We start from the raw sequence: 21,453 nt of genomic DNA, 5'->3' as shown, positions 1-21,453 counted from the left end.
GGGGAAGGAAGGGTCTAGAACACTGCAGAGTGACTAGACCATTCTGTGCTCCCCACAGACCATCCATGGCCAGCTGCGAGATGATCCACAAGCCTCACTCACTCACCTCGGCGGCGAAGTGCTTCCCGCTGATGGTGTGCTCAGAGCCGTGGGGGGCGCTGCGCTCTCCCCAGTGCAGGTGCAGCTGCTCGGCTCTGTACTGGTGGGAGTGGAGGCCCTGGATATGCATGTCCGAGACCAAGTTCAGTCTCACTGTAGGGAGGGAAGGGACAGCCGTCAGAGTCCTAGCCAGTTGAGCACTGCCAGAGAGCTGTCAGGTAGGCAGTGCCTAGACAAGGCACAGACTAGGCAGGTGGGTGCAGCAAGGGGCACATCAGAGAGATGCAGGTCAGAAACCCACTTCCCTAGCACTACACCAAAGATGGATGGTTTGAGTTTGTTGTTGTTTGCTTGTTTATTGCAGGCCTTAGGGCTTGAACTCAGGACTTTGTGCTCTAGTTATTTTGTGCTAGCGTTTTTTTTCTGGCCAGTGCTGGGCTTGGACTCAGGGCCTGAGCACTGTCCCTGGCTTCTTTTTGCTCAAGGCTAGCACTCTGCCACTTGAGCCACAGCGCCCCTTCTGGCCATTTTCTATATATGTGGTGCTGGGGAATTGAACCCAGGGCCTCATGCATACAAGGCAAGCACTTTTGCCACTAGGCCATATCCCCAGCCCCTAGGGTTTGTTTTTTGCTCAATGCTGGACCTCTACCTTTTGAGTAGCGCTTCCCCTTTGGCTTTTTGCTGGTTAGCTGGAGATAAAGAGTGTCTTGGGATTTATCTGTCTAGGCTGGCTTCGAACTATAATCCTCAGACCTCAGCTTCCAGAGTAGCTGGGATTACAAGTATAAGCCAACAGTGCTTAGCTTGAGTATTTCCTTATACACTCACATATCAGACATCTCTTTGTTGTTGTTTTTGTTGTAGTTTGTTTTGTTTTGTTTTTGTAGCTTGTGGGGCTTGAACTCAAAGCCTGGGTGCTGTCACAGGGCTCTTTGCTCAAGGTTAGTGCTCTACCACTTTAAGCCACAGCACCACTTCTGGTTTTCTGGTGGTTAATTAGAGATAAGAGTCTCTCTCACAGACTTTCCTGCCTGGGCTGGCTTTGAACCACTATCTTCAGATCTCAGCCTCCTGAGTAGCTACGATTACAGGCACGAACCCCTAATGCCTAGCGAAGACATCTGGTTTTGAAGGCAGAGCCTTTACCTCCAAGCTTGAGAACTATATGACAATAAAAACAACAATTGCTAGTTACAAAGCATTTCTTCTATGCCAGACCCTAACAGAACCAACCTCTGGTTTTAATCGTACTCATCAATGTGACCATTTTCCCAGATGGAAGCTTGAGCTTGTTATCCATACTCTGCTGCCTCATAAGTAGTTGAGCCACAACTCCACCCCAGGTACATCAAAGTAGAAAGATGAGCAAATCAGTAGCTCTTGATGACCCAGAAGCCACTCTTACCCATGGGCCAGCAGGCTGGGGCCTGATGCCTTCCCCATCCTCAGAGATGTGCTTTCTCTCAAGCCCATCTCCTAACATCTTCCCCTGAAAACTGAGCCAGGTAGGCCTTCAAGGGCTCCCTCCTAGCTAGCTCCAGGGAAAGGCCTCCCTACCGGATGGAAAAGGGCCGGGCAGGAGAGCTCTCCCTCTCACCTGAATGGCCATCATTGGTCAGGTTCAACCACTTGTCGGTGGACACGTTGTAACCATGGAACTGGAGGGGCACAAGGCTGGGATCATACTGAAGGATGTCACCGTGCAGGTCTATCGGGGACTGCAGGAGGCCCCCACAGGACGGATACTTCTTGGACCAGCTCTTCTCCCCAGTCGGACCTAGAAGTAGAGATCAAGCCTAAGAATTAGTCAGTTTCCCCCAAGGGTTGTTTTTTTTTTTACACTCACCTTCCAACTCCGTGTTCAATATGATTAACTCCAGGAAAACTGTTCAAGATACAAAGAATCAAAGCCAGCAAATGCCTCAAGACCAGCTGCCGTCCTCTCCACACTAACATGATAGATTTGGGGGTTGGATTTTTGGACTATCAGCTTAAACATCATCCCAGCCCTGCTCACCCAAGCTGTCATTCCAGTGGGGAAGAACTTAACAAATCTGCCAGGCTATGCCAGGCCTGGAAAACTGGTCTAAGGACATTCCCTCCACCCCAGGGAGCCCTTTGGTGGCTCGACGAGTGTGAATTTCTTGATATAAAATAATGAAGACACTGGCTCTTGATACTTATACCTAGAAAGCAGAACTCAACCTGATAGGAGAACCTGCTTGAGAAATGTCAAATGATTATGGGAATCACACAGCCAAGTGCAGAGTTTCAAGTGGGAAAAAAGTATGTCAATACTGCCAACTAATTATTACAATGTAATTGACAAACTGTCAGGTAGAGTGGGTTTAAAAAATGAAAATCCCCCAGGGCTCAAGCTTCTTGCTAACTACCAGATAGCAATCGCTCTTCTGGAAATGAAAATAAACATTACAGATTCAAATAAACTATCCTACTCCCACGGGGGTGGGGGGGAATCCTTAAAGAATGTAAATCTATATTTAAAAGATTATCTCCCATGGTAATTAAATCAGATTTTCGGGCTGAGGTTTTCTCCAGAAAAGCAAATAATGGGCAAGTCATAGCTCGTTACAGTTAGAACCATGATACCCCCGTGGGCGCAAACAGAGCTTAGAATCCAGCTTTGCCATCTGGGCCTCATTCATCAGGACGTATGTGGGTGCTAACTAGAAGAAGGAGGAAGGGAAAAGAAATATTGGGGTGTGTGCTGGCCCTTGAGGGGGGGCCCCTGCCCCCTATGGCTTGTTCTCCAAGGAGAAGACTTCATCTAAGAGTGAGGTGAATCAGAAGTAATACTTGGTACCCTCATTTATTATTTAAAACACTATAAAGCCAGGCACCAATGATTCACACCTGTAATCCTAGCTACTCAGGAGGCTGAGATCTGAGGATTATGGTTCAAAGTCAGCCTGGGCAGGAAAATCCATGAAACTCTTATCTCCAATTAACCACTGGGAAACTGGAAGTGGTGCTGTGGCTCCAAGTGGTAGAGTGCTAGCTTTGAACAAAAAGGTCAGGGACAGCTTCCAGGCCCCAAGTTCAAGCCCCACAACAGAAAAAAAAACAAACAAACAAAACAAAACCCAACAACACTATGAGGAGTTGGTCTCAGGTTAGGTTTTTTGAGATTCCGACATATAGCAGAACTTTTCAGTCTGTCAAACTTTGCATCTGCCTTTTGGGAAATGTTAGAAACTAAAGGGATTTCAGACACTCCAATCCAGCCTTTTTATTTTCAAAGCTTCAATGCCCTAGGATCAAAGCAATTCAAATACAACAAGATGGCAATGGAGACACACACACACACACACACACACACACACACACACACACACACACAGAGGAATATACCCAAGTGGTCACTCCACACATGGACTGGAATGAGACAGTTACTCGGCTGGGGGCAGAACCAGGGGGCTGAGTGGTACCATCATGATGCCTCACGCTGACCCCAGGGGTCATGAGGAGACACAGCACAGGTTGGCAGAACTTCGTGAGGAAGGCTGCCCACAGTACTTCCTGGGCCCATAGCCAGGGTGGCAGAAGTTGACAGCCAGGCAACTTCCTAGGAAACTCAGAAAGCAAAGAGATGCACCAATGAGACTTCTCCTTGCACGTGTGAATAAAAGGAACCAGGTTAGATGGACTTTCTCTTCCCAGAATAAAAGTATAAAGGATTTCATCCAGAGGGTGTTTTTAGGTTTGGGGATGTAGCTCAGTGGTAGAGTACCTGCCTAGTATCTGTAAGGCCCTGGGTTTGACCCCTAAGTACTACCAAAAAAAAAAAAAAAGAAAGAAGAGGAATAACATTGATGAACATCATTCTACTCATAACTTAAGTCGAATTGAAACCTTTTTACAACTAAAGACAAAAAAAAAACAACTGAGGGCTGGGAATGTGGCTTAGTGGTAGAGCGTTTGCCTGGCATGCATGAAGCCCTAGGTTCAATTCCCTGGTACCACATAAACAGAAAAGGACAGAGGTGGCACTGTGGCTCAAGTGGTAGAGTTTTAGCCTTTAGTAAAAAGAAGCCCAGGCCCTTAGTTCAAGCCCCAGAACTGGAAAAATAAATAAATAAACTGAAAGCCAGGCACCAGTGGCTCATGTTTGTGATCCTAGCTACTCAAGGCTGAGATCTAAGGATTGTAGTTCAAAGGCAGCCCAGTCAGGAATGTTCATGAGACACTTATTCCAATCAAACACCAAAAAAGCCAGACGTGGAGCTGTAGCTCAAGTGGTAGGGCATTAACCTTGAGCCAAAGAAGCTCAGAGTTCAAGCCCTGGGTTCAAGCCCCAAGACAGGCGCGCGCACACACACACACACACACACACACACACAGAAAGAAAGAGAAAAAGAAAAGAACGAAGAAGAAAAGGGGAAGAGCATTCCAGTAAACACTGAAGAAGAGCTCTATGAAGACCAGGACAGCTCGTTTCCTTTGTTGTAAAGCCACATCGTAAGGAAGGTCATACTCCTGACGGACACTTACCTGGTAGACATTTCTCAATGACAGAGCTCTTGGAAGAAGGTTATCAAGGGAATTTTATAGCTGTGCTAGTCCTGGAGCTTGAACTCAGGGCCTGGACATTGTCCCTGAGCTTTTTTGCTCAAGGCTGATGCTCTTCCACTCAAGTCACAGCTCTACTTCCAGCTTTTTGCTAGTTAAATGGAGGTTAAAAGTCTCCGCCTTTCCTGCCTGGGTTGGCTTTGAATCATGATCCTCACATTTCTTGGGTAGCTACTAGGATTATAGGCATAAGCCATGAAGGGCTGGCTAAAATTTTTCTTTTAATTGCCCCTTAAACATTATTTATTGGAAGTCGGAGTTAAGTTAGGTCTTTGGGGGACAGGAAAGACTATGGAAATGAAGCAGCTCTGACTCCCTGCTGGAGCCTCCAGGGCCTCTGGCATGAATGGGAGGGTTGGACACTGCTCTGGCTCTCCAGCTCTGAGATTTATGAAGATCAGGACTTAAGTACCTTTGCCCTGCACATCAGGCGAGTTTGGACGAGTTGAGGAGGGTTGTTCATGCCAGGACAGCCTCTGAGCAGGGTGATGAGGTAGGTGCCCAGTGTGAACCAGCTTCAGGAAGGAGGGCACAGGGCACTGGTGCTCCTGGACTGGCTGGGGCATGGACGCCACCTATTCTGTCCTGACTGCTGGCCAGGGGCAAACTAGTGCTTTCCATTGGTCACAAGCCCTTGGGCAGAAACAAGAACCTCTTACTTTTTTAATTTTATGTTGATACTAGGGCTTGAACCCAAGCCCTCACCTAGACCTTACTCGGCTTTCTTAATCATCATGGCTGGCATACTTCTTTTTTTTGTTTTTGTTTTTTTTTGTTTTTGGCCAGTCCTGGGCCTTGGACTCAGGGCCTGAGCACCGTCCCTGGCTTCTTCCCGCTCAAGGCTAGCACTCTGCCACCTGAGCCACAGCGCCCCTTCTGGCCGTTTTCCATATATGTGGTGCTGGGGAATCGAACCGAGAGCTTCATGTGTAGGAGGCAAGCTCTCTTGCCACTAGGCCATATTCCCAGCCCCTGAGCCATACTTCTAATCCAGCATTTTGCTGCTTCATTAGAGATGGCGTCTCAAGGACTCTTCTTCTCAGGGTGGTATAAAACCACAACCGGCTGAATTTCAGTCTCCTGAACAGTTAGAATCACAGAAGTGAGCCACTGGCACCTAACCTTAAAGGGGCCTCTATTATTCTTCCTGCTACACCATGATCATCATCATCATATTTTAATAGATTTGACCCTTACAATTCTATGGCATAACCATATTGAGATTATGTAATTTGTCCAAAGTTGGACTTTGGCTTAGTAACAGAGTTACTTTACTTGGGTCAGGAAGCGCGTGTCTTCTGTTTCAGTCTTTATCTAGGGGATTTGGGGCATCTGCTTCCTCCCACTCCCACGCTCTCCCTGGAGGGAAGAACTAATGTCTGTGTTTCATCCATTGCTGTATTTCCCACCATGCCTGGCCCAACAGGCCCTCGCATGTTGGCTGAGCTGGATCCTCACACCTCTTTCCTGCTTATTCATTTCCACTGAATCAAGCACCTTATTCCAACTCCTTTCATAGGTTTGCTCTCCTCCCCTCAAAACAGAGAAGCAAACAGGATCACTTGCTTAGAATGTACCCCATAGCGTTCTAGTTAACAAGATGTGATGGGGCTGGGAATGTGGCTTAGTGGCAAGAGTGCTTGCCTACCATACAGGAAGCCCTGGGTTCCATTCCTCAGCACCACATATATAGAAAAGGCCAGAAGTGGCGCTGTGGCTCAAGTGGCAGAGTGCTAGCCTTGAGCAAAAAGAAGCCAGGGACAGTGCTCAAGCCCTGATCAAGCCCCAGGACTGGAACAAAACAAAAATTAGTGTGTTTGAATCAGGGCTCAGATACAGCCCATGTAGCATAATTGAGAAATATCTTCTAAGATACTTTTTATCTAAAGTTCTCTCATCTCTAACACAAATATATGTAGTCTGTAAGAGTGTGTATGTAAGTCTCCTTCTTGCCCTGGGTGAGTAATTTATGCAAGAAAATGAAGGATAATTCTATTTATTTTATAGCCTGTTTGCAGACATGATCTAAGGGTAAGTAAAAAAAAAAATTTATGGGTTCACCATTTCTTATTTACGTACCTGGCCCATACACATTATGCATAGAGCAATAAAAGCATGTCAAATTCCTTAGGAGACGAGAAGTATGCAATTACCCATACAGTTTGATTACTATTTCTCACTGTGTATCCTATGAGCTCACATTAATAAAAACTTTAATGAAAATAAATATTGTTCATGACTTGGACAGAATCCCACAGAATCTGAACCCAAAATAACAACAAAAAGAAAAAGAACATTCATTGTCATTTCATTTTGAGGTTGGTTCTCTTCTGGGCCTTTGGAAATAGGTCCTTGAGACCTGCCTCTGCCCCTGACAGTCTTGGTGGTGTCACTTTCTGAGTAGCTGCCCTCCATTTGTGTGGATGCAGAAGGCAGCTAGCTGCCTGGGAGCTAGCTGCAGGGTAGCACTTTGAGCTGACTACCAAAACAAATCCGAACTTGCCCCAACAGAAAGAACCACAGTGGCAAGGTTAACACAGTCTAGCTGTTGGCACACCTTATTTTTCTCTTTCTCAACCAACAGTCAAGATTTCAATACAATAGCAGCTTTTGGTTAATCCTTCAAAAGCTCTGGGTTAGATTGCTTTATACAGAGATCTGACCATAATAAACTTATACCTAATCTTGGCAGGTATATTTTATGAAAGTGATCAAAGACTGTATGTCAACTCTAAACACATTATTTATTAAAAGAGCTTACGTTTGCAATTTTATTTTATTTTTTATTATTATTTTTTTTTTTGGCCAGTCCTGGGCCTTGGACTCAGGGCCTGAGCACTGTCCCTGGCTTCTTCCCGCTCAAGGCTAGCACTCTGCCACTTGAGCCACAGCGCCGCTTCTGGCCGTTTTCTGTATATGTGGTGCTGGGGAATCGAACCTAGGGCCTCGTGTATCCGAGGCAGGCACTCTTGCCACTAGGCTATATCCCCAGCCCACGTTTGCAATTTTAAAAAATGAGTATTCACTTAGGTGCCAGTGGCCTATGCTTGTAATCCTAGCTACTTGGGCGGCTAAGAAGGGAGGATTGTGATTCAAGGCCAGTCTAGGTAGAAAAAGTACTTGAAACTCTCTTCTCAACTCATAGCTGGGTTCAATGGCATGCCTCCCAGCTTTGATGAGAAGTCTAAAATAGGCGGATCGCAGTCCAGGTGTTAAGGAAGACTCTGTGTCAGAAGTAACCAGTGTTGGGGCTGGGGATATGGCCTAGTGGCAAGAGCACTTGCCTCGTATACATGAGGCCCTGGGTTCAATTCCCCAGCACCACATATACAGAAAAACGGCCAGAGGTGGTGCTGTGGCTCAAGTGGCGGAGTGCTAGCCTTGAGCGGGAAGAAGCCAGGGACAGTGCTCAGGCCCTGAGTCCAAGGCCCAGGACTGGCCAAAAAAAAAAGAAGTAACCAGTGTCCTTGGCGTGCCTTGGAGCCACACTCCTCCGTCTGCCCTCGCCATGCCCGCCCATGGAGGACTCGATGGACATGGACATGAGCCCGCTGCGGCCCCAGGACTACCTTTTCGGTTAGTTTAGGGGCTGGTGCAAAAGATGAACTGCATATCGTCGAGGCAGAGGCAATGAACTATGAGGGAAGTCCAATTAAAGTGACACTGGCAACTTTGAAAATGTCTGTGCAGCCAACGGTTTCCCTTGGGGGCTTTGAAATCACACCACCTGTGGTCCTGAGGCTGAAGGGTGGCTCGGGACCTGTGCACATTAGCGGACAGCACTTAGTTGCTGTGGAGGAGGATGCAGAATCAGAAGATGAAGAGGAGGAGGATGTAAAACTCCTGAGTGTGTCCGGAAAGCGGTCTGCCCCTGGAGGTGGTAGCAGGGTCCCACAGAAAAAAGTAAAACTTGCTGAGGAAGATGAGGAGGAGGAGGATGAAGATGATGATGAGGAAGAGGAGGATGATGATGATTTTGATGACGAGGAAGCAAAAGAAAAAGTTCCAGTGAAGAAATCTATACGAGATACTCCAGCCAAAAATGCACAGAAATCAAACCAGAATGGAAAAGACTGGAAACCAACAACACCAAGACATCAAGAATCGGGGGGCTGGGGATATAGCCTAGTGGCAAGAGTGCCTGCCTCGGATACACGAGACCCTAGGTTCGATTCCCCAGCACCACATATACAGAAAACGGCCAGAAGCGGCGCTGTGGCTCAAGTGGCAGAGTGCTAGCCTTGAGCGGGAAGAAGCCAGGGACAGTGCTCAGGCCCTGAGTCCAAGGCCCAGGACTGGCCAAAAAAAAAAAAAAAAAAAAAAAAAAGGTCAAGAATCCTTCAAAAAAACAGGAAAAAAACTCCTAAAACACCAAAAGGACCTAGTTCAGTAGAAGACATTAAAGCAAAAATGCAAGCAAGTACAGAAAAAGCACATTGAACGGTCCTGGGAACTACTGGTATATTAAAGCCCAAAGATGGGGAAAGAGGAAAAGGAGAAACAGATATAGTCCATACTGACTATCATCAACAATCCAGACTGAAGTCTTCTATCTTACAAGGAGAGCACTTAACCACTAGGCCATATCCCCAGCCCTGAAGTCTTCTATCTTAATCTCAATCCCCTTTCCTGATTTGCCACCCATACCCCCTTGCAGGCTGGAAGCAATCTTTTGGTTTCCTAACGCACTTTGTTGTGACTGCTGTGATTGAGTACTCCCTACGTATTGCTTTCTATTGTGCATATGCTCCATCTTTTTGACCATGCTCAATAAATATTTGAATGAATCAAAAAAAAAAAAAAAGAAGTAACCAGTGAAATATGGGGCTAGACTTGTGGCTCAGCAATATTACACCTGCCTGGCAAGTGACCTGATTTCAAACTCCAGTACCACTAAAACAAAACAAAACACAAACCAGAATTCATAAGGTGAGAAAAATCTCTAGTCTCTCTCTCTCTCTCTCAGACTGTATTTAAATTTGAAGCTCATTCATTTCATTTCTCCAACAAGAATTTTCTATGTGTTGGGTACTGTACTTGGTGTGGAAGACTGTGGAGAACAAAATGAATCCAGTCTCTGTCCCTATGGAGCCTCCATTCCCGGGATGAGACCGACAATGAGGCACAAGCAAACAGGTTCGCCGGTACACAAATAAGCAAGGGCTCCTCCGATGGAGAAAAATGGAGACAGGACTGTTGGGTGTGGTACAGAGGGCTTCCTGGAGGAGGCACCATCAAAGTTGAGACTTTGTGATGAGATAAAACCCATGGCGAGTAAAGGCTGAGGAATGACATTAACACAGAGGACACTGGGAGTTCCCAGGCCCGTTGAAGCCGACAGTTGGTATACTTTAGAGGTATGGAAGGCATTCACTCAGGAAGGTCCTGGAATTCATCAGGCTTCCCTTCCCCAAGACTGGGCTCTGCTATGTGATACAGCTCAGCAAGAATAAGAACCTACTTATGTTCAGTCCTCCACCTGTCAGAGAGATCTTCCTTTCAGGAGACTGCTGTCCATCTCTTGGGGGTGGGGTCATTAGCTCTGGACCTGTGGCTACAACCACAGAACACTGGGCTAAGCCACAGGACCCCATTCACAGGCAAAGGCAGCCTGCATGTCTCCTGAAATCCATCTCAAACCCATACATCCTCCATTATAGAAGTTATATATAGTTTGGTTATAGAAATCACATTTAAAAAAAAAATACACTCAAGCTAGGCATTGGTGGCTCACACTTGTAGCCCTAAGTACTCAGGAAGCTGAGATCTGAGAATGAGTTTGTAGCCGACCTGGGCAAGAAAGTCCATTGAGGGGCTGGAGATATGGCCTAGTGGCAAGAGTGCTTGCCTCGTATACATGAGGCCCTGGGTTCGATTCCCCAGCACCACATATACAGAAAACGGCCAGAAGTGGCGCTGTGGCTCAAGTGGCAGAGTGCTAGCCTTGAGCAAAAGAAGCCAGGGACAGTGCTCAGGCCCTGAGTCCAAGGCCCAGGACTGGCCAAAAAAAAAAAAAGAAAGAAAGAAAGAAAGTCCATTGAGACTCTTATCTCCAATTAACCACAATGAAGTTGGAAATGGAGCTGTGACTTAAATGGTAGAGCTCTAACCCTGAGTGAAAAAGCTAAGGAACAGTGCCTGGGCCCTGAGTTCAAGCCCCAGGCTTGGCACAAACAACAACAAAATACACTTCGAATATAATTTAGCTCCTGTAGTTCCCTCTGAAATTGACTAAAAGAGACTTCTCATCAAAATCCACAGAGCTGGATTCTGCTCACCTAAGCCTGCAATCTGTTGGAATCCATTTCCTCACCCACCAAATGGAAAGATACAGCTATAAAGCCCAAGATCCCACCAGAGGCTGCCCAGAGTGTGGGTTAATGATTGGTGGCTGAGGTCTTCTGGTGGTGGTATTTACAGAGGTCAAGGAATCAGACAGGAAAGCTTTTCCTCTGTTAATGTTACAGATGACTCAGGCCTGGACTGGGCCAGGGAGCCAGGCCTAGGGGACAGGGGTTATTCATTACCTGCAAAGCCTGAAGCTGACTACGATGGCTGGCCCACTCTTCCTGGAATTTTATCTTACCATCAAACCTAGATCTGTTTTCTAAACTGCTGTAATCTACACACTCTATCAAGGTTTTGTTTTTATTTATTTTTGTTTTAGGGCCATTTAGGAGGAGATATGAGATTAGGCTTTATCAAATCTCCCAAGTCTCTCCAGCATCGTTTTCGGTTCAGCCATAGTGGAAGGGGTCAACCAATCACCTTCTGTTATCCACCAGAAGTCCCTCCACCCTGCCCCTAATGACCTCCATAATCCACAACAATATTGCTGGGGGTCTAGAGGACTCCACAGTTGTTCCGATTCTGGCACCAAGGAATGGTTTTTATGGGGAGGAGGGTAGGCTTGTTTATTCCAGGATGCCAAAGGTAAATGGATAACAACCTGTTGACCTCTGCTGCTCCATCTTGGCCACCTTAGCCCTCTAGAGTTCTCATGGCCTGTTTGCCTTAGAGTCTGTTTATGGTGGAGAAGCTCCACCCACCTCCCTGGACTGTTCCTGGGGGGGTGGAGGGGGCAGGGATGACATTTATTGGGGCTTGAACTCAAGGCCTCACATTCTCACTTGACTTTTTCACTCAAGGTTGGTGCTCTACCACTTGGGCCACACCTCCATTTCCGGCTTTTTGGTGATCAATGGAAATAAGAGTCTCATAGACTTTTCTGCCCGGGCTGGCTTCCAACTGCAATCCTCAGACTGCAGCCGCCTGAATAGCTAGAATTATAAAAGGGGAACCATCCATACCTGGCTTCCCATCTCCCTGAGACACCCTCAGACCCTCCAAAGTGGGACAGAGCGCTTCCCCTACTCTCTGCCCCCTGGCTTTCTTTGAAGTACCTACACTTACCATAATAATACTTGGTCCTTTTCTCCCAAGAGTCCTGTGGTCTTCAAAGCATGGCCCCAGACAAGTATCATCATCATCATCATCACCACCACCACCACCATGGAAACAGCATCATTAGAAACACACTCTCTGGGAAGTGACATTGAGGGCCATCAAACTGATTCTGATGCTCAATTCAGGTAAGAAATACTGCACTTGACTGGCAGCTTGCTGTATTCACTGGTGTTTATCTAACTCCTGCAGAGCCCGGCACTCTGCCGTGTTCAGCAATCGGTTCTTGAATGGAGCAACACAAACAAACCAGAAATGGATGAAAGGAGTTGCTAAAGTGTCATAGCCTGACCCTGATGATGAACACAAGGCCAGCCTGAGTCCCCTATATTCATTCAGTGCATGCCATTTCTATTGATCTTTTTTGGCTTATTGGCCAAGGAATTGTGTTGTCACCACTCTGGCTAGACATTCTACTCTCTCTTCCTTAAAAAAATAAAATAAAATAAAGGGTTTCAGGCTCAAACAAGGACCAATAACCATTTTTAAGCAGAAAGACTCAGGATACCATCTTATTGCTTAATGTACTATTGTGTGTGTGTAACATTTATGTAATTAAGTAGAATGCTTGAGGTCATTTTCATTCAATGTTGATTATGAGAAATATGGTTTTCTTTTCTATCCTTATTTTTTTCCTATCCTTATTTTTATGGCTCATTTCCTTAATCTTTAAAGAAAATTGTGGTAGAATATACATTATTTCCCTTTTATCATGTCCACCATGCATCATTGCTTGTGGGAATGTCAAATGGTTTGGTAGTTCCTTTTAAAGCTAAATATAGATGTAACCACACAATCCAGCAACTCTACTGCTAGTTATATAACCCAAAAGGATCGAATCAAGGACTCAAAGAAATGAATATACACCACATTCATAGCAATATTAACTGTAGTAGGCAAATGGAAATAGCCAAGTGCCTGTCAACAATGGATAGGAAAATGGGAGTCTAGGCATAAAATGGACTATTATTCAACCATCAGTGGCTCAAACCTCTAATCCTAGCTACTCTGGAGGCTGAGATCTGAAAATAACAGTTCAAAGACAGCCTGGACAGGAAAATCCTTATCTCTTATCTCCAATTAATCACAGAAAAAGCCGGAAGTAACACTGTGGCTCCGGTGGCAGAGTCCTAGTGGCAGAGTCCTAGTCGTGAGCAAAAGAGCTCAGGGACAGCACCCAGGTCCTGAGTTCAAGCCCCATGACAGACAAAACAAAAACAAAAAACAGACTGCTGGCCCTGCCCTCTGAATTTCTCACTCTATACTTGGAGAATGGAGCCCTGGAACCTACATTTTCCAGGTAAGGCTGCTGCTGCTGGGCTGGACATCCCACTCTGAGAACCCCTGGTCTCCAGCAGGATTTCCCTACCTCAGCCGTGCACGAAATCTCTGCGAGCCCAGGCCAGGAGATCAGCTGTCAGTGTCTTCAATAGGAGGCTTTTCAAAGCTGCTCAGTGCAGCCCAAGTGAAGAGGTGCTAGTATAAAGGGTGTCCTTTGATCCAAGGCTTATTATGGCTGGAATCGTGGCCTTTTTTCCCTCTGTGTCAAGGCAAGGTTGCTGTTTAGGTTTGTGTGTATCTGTCTTTGCTTTGTGTGTGGTGTTTGTGGTACAGGGGCTTGAACTCAGGGCCTCAGACTCTTGCTTCACTTTTCCACTCACCTGAGCACATGCCCACTGTCAGCTTTTGCTGGTTAATTGGAGATAAGAGTCTCACACAGACTTTCTTTCCTGCACTGGGGAACTTTAAACCATGATTCTCAGATCTCAGGCTCCTGAGTAGTTAGGATCACAGTCCTGAGCCACTAGCACCCAGCTACTAACTTTTTTATTGTGGTAAAGCAGGCAAAACATAGTATCAATCATGAGTGCAACCATGGTATTTAGTTTCAGAACATTTCAATCATGCCAAAAGGAACCCCCAAACCTAGTAAGTACCCAGACCCTATTTTCCCCTCCTTCCCGACCAGGCTGTAGCAATCACAAATCTACCTCTAGTCTCCATGGAACTACCTATTATGGGTATTTCATGCAAATAGAATCATAGAGTGTGTAGCCATTTGAGACTGAGTTCATTCACTTAGCATCATGCTTACAAGGTTTATTCTCGTAGCATCCATCTGTCCTCCATTTTTATGGTTGAATAATACTTCATTCTTTGTATATACGATGGTTTATCCAGTTCATAAGATTGCATTTATTTTAGTTTATTTGACACAGGTTTAAATTGCTCGTTAGTCTCGTGTGAAATATTTGTGAGTTGAAATAAGACATTGGTGTTTTTCCCCTGCTTGAATTTTAGAAAATAAGCTTTGAATGATGGCTGGAAGCAGCTGGCAGGAAAGAAGAGAGACTATTGGGCCTAGTTTCCAGGGAACAAGGGCCTGGGGTCAATGGAGCTATTATTTGTCACACGCTCCAGAGAAACTTTACATAATCCTGCCAGCGAAGGCATAGTCCCTCCACGGCAATGTAGCACTGTTCTAGCCTTGAAAGGAAGCAGGTGGGAAGCAAACACTGTGGGCAGAAGCCACCTTCGTGACAACCTCTTCCTCAGCAGAGAGCCACGTAGAAATGTCACAAGTGCCTCAGTCCAGCTGTCTGCCCGGCTGACAAGAATCAGCTCTCCCCTCCCCAGCTCCCTCACTCCCTCTCCCCATCCTCCTTCTGCACATTCATCTTTGCCAAGCCTCCAGGCTGCAGGGGGAGAAGCCACCCTGGAGTGGCATTTCCACAAGGAGGGGTTGGGATCATCTGGATATCAAAATGGAATGTGGCCTTGAAGTCATGATTTGCTGTGGGTTTCCAATCTCTGTCTACTGGGTATCTTCCCTTTGGGCTCCTGATCTGGGTTCTCTCCCCCCTGCATCTTGTAGGAATCCTCTGCCTGCGTCTGCACCTTCCAGTCAGATCTTCTGGGCTAGGCTGAATTCCACGCCCACCTCCCACCTAATCCTTCTTTACCATAGAGACTTGACCCCTGCAGTGCTCTGCCCTGCCCACCCCTTCCTGCCTCCCTCCCTCCCTTCCTCCATCCTTTCCTTCCTTCCAAAGGGTCTCACTGTGTAGCCCAGGCTGGCCTCCAACTCACAATCCTCCTTCCTGGTCTCCTCAGTGCTGGGATGACAGGTGAGCACCCCCATACACTGCCCCCATAATTTCTAAAACCTCTCATCTTTGTTTCCAGGACACTGACTTGTCTGGCTTGTCCTATTTTCCCTGCCCTTTCTCATTTCTCTGTGTAACATTTGCCTCCCCTCTCCTTTCCTCCCTCTCTGTTATTGTTGTATCTAAGCCATTTGAGAGCAAGTTACAAACATGATGCCCGTCATACACCCAGTCTCAAAAGATCTTCCCGGGCTGGGAATATGGCCTAGTGGCAAGAGTGCTTGCCTCCTACACATGAAGCTCTCGGTTCCATTCCCCAGCACCACATATATGGAAAACGGCCAGAAGGGGCGCTGTGGCTCAGGTGGCAGAGTGCTAGCCTTGAGCAGGAAGAAGCCAGGGACAGTGCTCAGGCCCTGAGTCCAAGGCCCAGGACTGGCCAAAAAAAAAAAAAAAAAAAAAAAAATCTTCCCACAGATTACCTGGTATTTATAAAGGGGAGATGGCAACATTAAAACAGAGAAGGCCATTGGGCATCGTCTTACCCGTGTGATCAAATGGTCAGCAATGATCAGGGCCATCTGATGGGGGTGCACTGTGAGACGTTACCTCTCTGGCATTCTGCCAAAGTGTGTATGGGGCAAGGTTGTCCATTGTGGGGCTTGAACTCAGGGCCTGGGAACTGTCCCTGAGCTCTCTACCACTTTGAGCCACAGCACCACTTCCAGTTTTCTGACAGTTACTTGGAGATAAGAGTCTCTCAGATTTTCCTGCTCGGGCTGGCTTTGAACTGAGATCCTCAGATCTCAGCCTCTGGAGTAGCTAGGATTACAGGCAGGCATGAGCCACCTGTGCCTGGCTTGTCCCTGAGCTTTATTTTGCTCAAGGCTAGTGCTCAACCACTTAATCCACTGTTCCACTTCAGCTTTTTGCTAGCTAATTAGAGAAAAGAGTCTCATGGAGTTTTCTGCTCAGGCTGGTTTAGAATCTTCATTCTCAGATCTCAGCCACCTGAGTAACTAGGATTACAGGCGTGAGCCATTGGCATTTGGCCCTTTGTGGTTTTCAGTTGGGGCAGTTTTGCTCTTTAGGGACGTTTGTCATTGTCAGGAGACATCTTGGAGGGATACTGTCACTCTCTAATTGGTAGAGGCCAGGGATGGTGTGAAATACCCTACAACATACTGCCCCACAATGCAAAGGCGGAGAAGCCCTGGGTCACACTTGCCAGTGCCCTGTCTGGACCACAGGAGCGAGGGGACCCAATAACACAGTTTCTCAAAGGAATTGGTGCTGTCAATGTCCGGTACTGTGGGAAGGACAGGGGAGTGGGGGCTTGGTCTTGGGGAAGAGAGGAAATAGCTGTGTGGGCGAGTGACTATGGTCCAGAAGGGCAAAGCTGATGCCTGCAACAAGATGATACCCAGTTGCCCTCAGGGGAGTTGAAAATGAGAGTCTCTTCTTGAGTTTCCCTTTGAGGTTGTAACTGCCTAGTGCCATATCAGGCTCTCCATCACATTTTTTTTTTTTTTTTTGGGTTTTTTTTTTTTATTTTTTTTTTTTTTTTTTTTTTTTATTATCAATTGAACATAAATTTTTTTTTTTTACAAGGTGCTGTGCAAAGAGGGTGCAGTTACATAGTAGGGCATTGTGTACATTTCTTGTGATATCTTACAACCTGTTTTCCCATCCCTTGTCTAGGTCAGGTAGACCCATATGCAGTATACAATGTATCAAGCACATATACAGTGTTCACAGACTTGGTCTCTACTGTCTCTCCATCTCCCTTTGTTAACAGTCATATATCAGGGAGATCATGCCCCTTTGTTTTCTGTGTTCTAGGCTTGTCTCACTCAACATTATTTGTTCGAGTTCTGACCATTTCCCTGCAAATAACAATATTTCACCATTCCTAATCGCTATGTAGTATTCCATTGTGTATAAGTACCATATTTTTTGGATCCATTCATCTGTGGAGGGGCATCTGGGTTGTTTCCAAATTTTGGCTATTGTGAATTGTGCTGCGATAAACATGGAAGTACAAATGTCCTTTTGATATCTTGGGTTTTGCTGTTTAGGATAGATGCCTAGGAGTGGTATGGCTGGGTCATAGGGTAGGTCTATATTGAGCTTTTTGAGAAACCTCCATACTGTTCTCCAAAGTGGCTGTACTAATTTGCACTCCCACCAACAATGGAGAAGGGTTCCTCTTTCCCCACAGCCCCTCCAGCATTTGTTGTTTCCTGAGTTCAGAGTATAGGCCATTCTAACTGGGGTGAGGTGGTATCTCAGGGTTGTTTTTATTTGCATTTCCTTTACTAGCAGGGATGTTGAGCATTTCCTCATGTGTTTCTTTGCCATTTTTATATCTTCTCTTGTGAAGTCTCTCTTTAGCTCTTTTGCCCATTTCCTAATAGGTTTATTGGGCTTGGAGGGGCTTAGTTTTTTGAGTTCTCTGTAGATGACAGATATCAGGCCTTTGTCTGTTGCTGTGCTGGTAAATATCCTTTCCCATATCGTTGGCTGTCTTTCTATTTTGGTGGCTATGACCTTAGCTGTGCAGAAACTTTTTAATTTGTAGTAGTCCCATTTGTTGAGTCTTTCCCCTATTTGTTGTGCGCCTGGGACTCTATTCAGGGAAGTTCCTTCCTGTGCCTATAAGTTCTAGTGTCTTTCCTACTCTGTCCTTCAGTAGTTTCAAGGATTCAGGTCTGATGTTGAGGTCCTTGATCCATTTTGAGTTGATCTTGGTGCATGGTGATAGGCTTGGGTCTACTTTGAGTTTTCTGCATATGGCTGCCCTCTCCATCACATTTTTGCAACCTCTGAGGTCTTTAGAGTTTGGGGTCTTCTCTCTTCTATGAAGCTACCATTGTTTTGAAGCTACCATTTAATGAGCACTGATTATGTGTTGAACATCTTTCTTTTTTTTTCCCTCCACATTTTTTATTAGCATCAATTAGTTGCACAGGGGTTTTTTATTTTGACATGTCCACATATGCACATAACACACCTTCACTGGACTTTCTCACTCTCTACCGTATCTGGTTTTTCCTTCCCAAACTAATCACAACCAGTTAAGAGGGGTGGGTGAGAATGTCGAAAGGGGTGACATTGATCAGGGTGCAAAATACTCATAAATTGCCTCATTAAATGGCAATCCCTTTGTACAACACTTAGATAATCTTAAAAATATTCAAAAATGAATATCAGGAAAGAAAAACAGGTCCTGTCATGTCTGGGACCTGGTTACTAATGGGAGAAACAAGGCAGGTGCCGAGCATCTTTCTTGGTCAGGCTCGGCTAACGTTTTCTGCAAAAGGCTAGATCCTAAGTGTTTCGGGCTTCTCAGGCAGTCCAGTGTGTGCTATTAGCCTGCTCTGCTGTTGCCACAGGGACCATGTGAGCAAATGAGCATGCCAGGGCAATTGTCCTAGAAGAGGAAACCACCCAACCAGTAGGCTGGAGTTGTCCCCTTCTGTGGCAGTCATTGGTGAATTCAATCTGCATAACAACCCTGGGGCAAAGGGACCATGCTCTCGTGTAATAATGCAGTAACTGAGCATAGAAATTGAATAGCACTCAAAGGCACACTGCCATTAAACATGGAGTCTGAGTTGAACCATGTACGCTCTCATGCAACACCACAGCAGTGTACTTCATGCAGATCTGGGCAGTGGTGGCAATTAGCAAGTGGTAAGATAGCTGACCGGAATATAAGGCCTGCGGGCTGGCTGGTCCAGAACAATTGAGGGATCCATGACTTGGAAATGTGCCCTCCAACAGGCTCTAGGCAGTCTAGAAATAAGGAGAAGTGGGATCTGATGCAAGGGTGGAGTCTGAAGTAAGGTCGAGGGGACTGGCTCGCCCCTAGACCTGGACCTGATATTGCCCAAAGGCTTCACTTAGCAATTTCATAATGAGCAAGTCCTTTCTGAGTGCTAACCTCTAGCACTCTTGTTGGCTTTTAACGCTACTCTCTTTTTTTCCTTCTAGGAAAATACTAGCTTTCCAATGTGTGTTTGTTTCTTACAGAGGGTCTCACTATGTGGCCCAGGATGGTCCTGAACTTGCTATGTAGCCCACCCTCAGCCTCCCAAGTGCAGGCTGGTTCTTCTCAGCCTTCGCCCGAGCTACCCGTGTCCTTGCCAGAGTGGCATGAGGGGCAAGAGGAAAGTCAAGAGCTTTGAAGCCACACAACGAAGCTGTGACTTGTGGCTCTCCCTCCTACTAGCTGGGCGAGTGTGGGCACATTTCCTCCCACCTCGGAGCTTCTCTCACACAATGGAGGTAGCTGCGGCTCTCACGGGGCAGCAGCCTGGCATCAGAGTCATCGCTAGAAACCACGTGGACACTCTGAACACTAGTTCCAGGCCTCTCCGAGCTGAACAGTCTCAACTCTCCACTCCCAAACACATCTAGGGCTCCCTGAGTGTCTCCTCTTATTTCTAATGAGATGTGCGCGGTGCAGGGCACCTCCTTTCTCAGACTGGCTTCTCCTCTGAAATCCTGCATCCTACGTCAAGTGTCGCCTTCGCCCTGCTACCTTCTCTGAACCCAGAGCCAAGCTGCATGACCCTTGCTCATCAACAGATGTCCCTGAACATCTGCCACCCGGGCCAGGCAGTGGGCCATGCCTGTGCAGCCCCTGCAGGAAGAGGCCACCCCACAAGCTGCAGAGTCAGCCCCCCCTTTTCTGACTAACTCAGGGGTACAAATGGCCCCCTGTTCACCCCCTCTCTACCATGTCCTGCCTGTGGTAAGGTGCAGCTCAAAAACTGCCCCTGAGCCGGGTGCCAATGGCTCATGTCTGTAATTCTAGCTACTAAGCAGGCTGAGATCTGAGGATTGCAGTTCAAAGCCAGCCCGGGCAGCAAAGTCTGTGAGGCTCTTACCTCCTGTAAACTACTCAGAAAAGGCCAGGAGTGTCGCTGTGGCTCAAGTGCTAGAGTGCTAGCTAGCCTTAAGCAAAAAGAAGCTCAGACAGTGCCCAGGCCCTGAGTTCAAGCCCCAGGACCGGCACAAAAACAAAAACCTGCCACTGAGGGAAACCATGGACTCTTGAAGGTCACCAAGCAAGCCCTCCATTGAGATACCAGAAAGTCCCAGAACTAGGTTAAAGCGTGACATCCATTTCCTGCAGTTCTTGGTTGTTTTCCAGAGTATAAACTTGTTTTCTCTGCAGACAGCCTTGCAAGGTCTTCTCCTCCATCCTTGCTGACCAATGGCTACCTACCACAAAGGGTTTATCCTGAGTGTCCAATTCATCAAGAACTACCAGCAGGAAGCTCAGAAGAGTCCCTTTAAAACTTTGCCTAAGGCCAAGTATGGTGGTGCATACCTGTAACCCCAGAACTTGGAAGGCTAAGGCAGGAGGATCATGAGTTAGAGGCAAGCCTGAGCTACATAGTAAAATTCCACAACATCCCCTCCCTTCAAAAAAAAAAAAAAAGACTTTGCCTGAGAACAGCAGTGTCACCTAGACGCACATATGTGCCTAGTTCAGAAATCTGCTGAGGCTGAGTTCATTGTGCAGAAGGCAGAGGCGTGGATGTGTGTGGGGAGCGAGTGACAACGCGAAGAGTATAGGTCGTAAGTGCACAGAGGTGGGCATGCCAGCCTAGTGTTTCTCTTCCATCAGTACGCACCTGGCTCTTGTCCCCCCCACCCCTCAGGCTGCTTCCCCACTCCTTACAGCAGAGACTCTGCTTACTCACCCCTCACTCCTCCCCCTCCCCTCCCTGCAGGCCAACCTCAGAAGCTTGGATCCCTCCCCCATGCCTCCCCCCTGCTCTGACCCTCACCCACCGTCCATCCCGTCCTAGCCCACATCTCTCCCAATACTAACAACGGCTAGATTTCACTGATTCCCACCACCACCACTCCCAGCAGCCAAGCTGCGCTCTCTCGCTCTCTCTCCAGTCCTGGGCCTTGAACTCAGGGCCTGAGCACTGTCCCTGGCTTCTTTTTGCTCAAGGCTAGCACTCTACCTCTTGAGCCACAGCGCCGCTTCCAGCTTTTTTCTGTGTATGTGGTGCTGAGAAATCGAACCCAGGGCTTCATGCAGGCTAGGCGAGCCCTCTACCACTAAAGCACATTCCCAGCCCCCAAGCTGGTCTTTGATCCCCATTTCCCATGAGTGTATCACAGTGCCTCCTATCAAATGTGTATTTCTATCCACAGGTATTAA

At 46.8% G+C, this 21,453-nt stretch overlaps 1 protein-coding gene and 1 pseudogene across 4 annotated transcripts in view; one reads left to right on the top strand and one right to left on the bottom strand.

Annotated features, from left to right (window-relative positions):
• The window catches only part of Ca12 (carbonic anhydrase 12), a 54,959-nt gene that overhangs the window by 20,086 nt on the left and 13,420 nt on the right, over positions 1 to 21,453 (bottom strand). For all 4 annotated transcript variants that reach the window (XM_048331707.1, XM_048331708.1, XM_048331709.1 and 1 more), the window contains exons 3-4: positions 1,700 to 1,879; positions 107 to 252 (exon numbers count right to left, since the gene is read on the bottom strand). In XM_048331707.1, the coding sequence (XP_048187664.1) occupies positions 107 to 252; positions 1,700 to 1,879 (326 nt within the window). The remainder of the gene's footprint in view (positions 1 to 106; positions 253 to 1,699; positions 1,880 to 21,453) is intronic.
• LOC125340286 lies at positions 8,211 to 9,471 on the top strand (annotated as a pseudogene).

The sequence above is a fragment of the Perognathus longimembris genome, chromosome 23 (assembly GCF_023159225.1).
Source record: "Perognathus longimembris pacificus isolate PPM17 chromosome 23, ASM2315922v1, whole genome shotgun sequence".
Lineage (NCBI taxonomy): Eukaryota > Metazoa > Chordata > Mammalia > Rodentia > Heteromyidae > Perognathus > Perognathus longimembris.
This window is presented reverse-complemented; position numbering and strand designations above follow the sequence as displayed.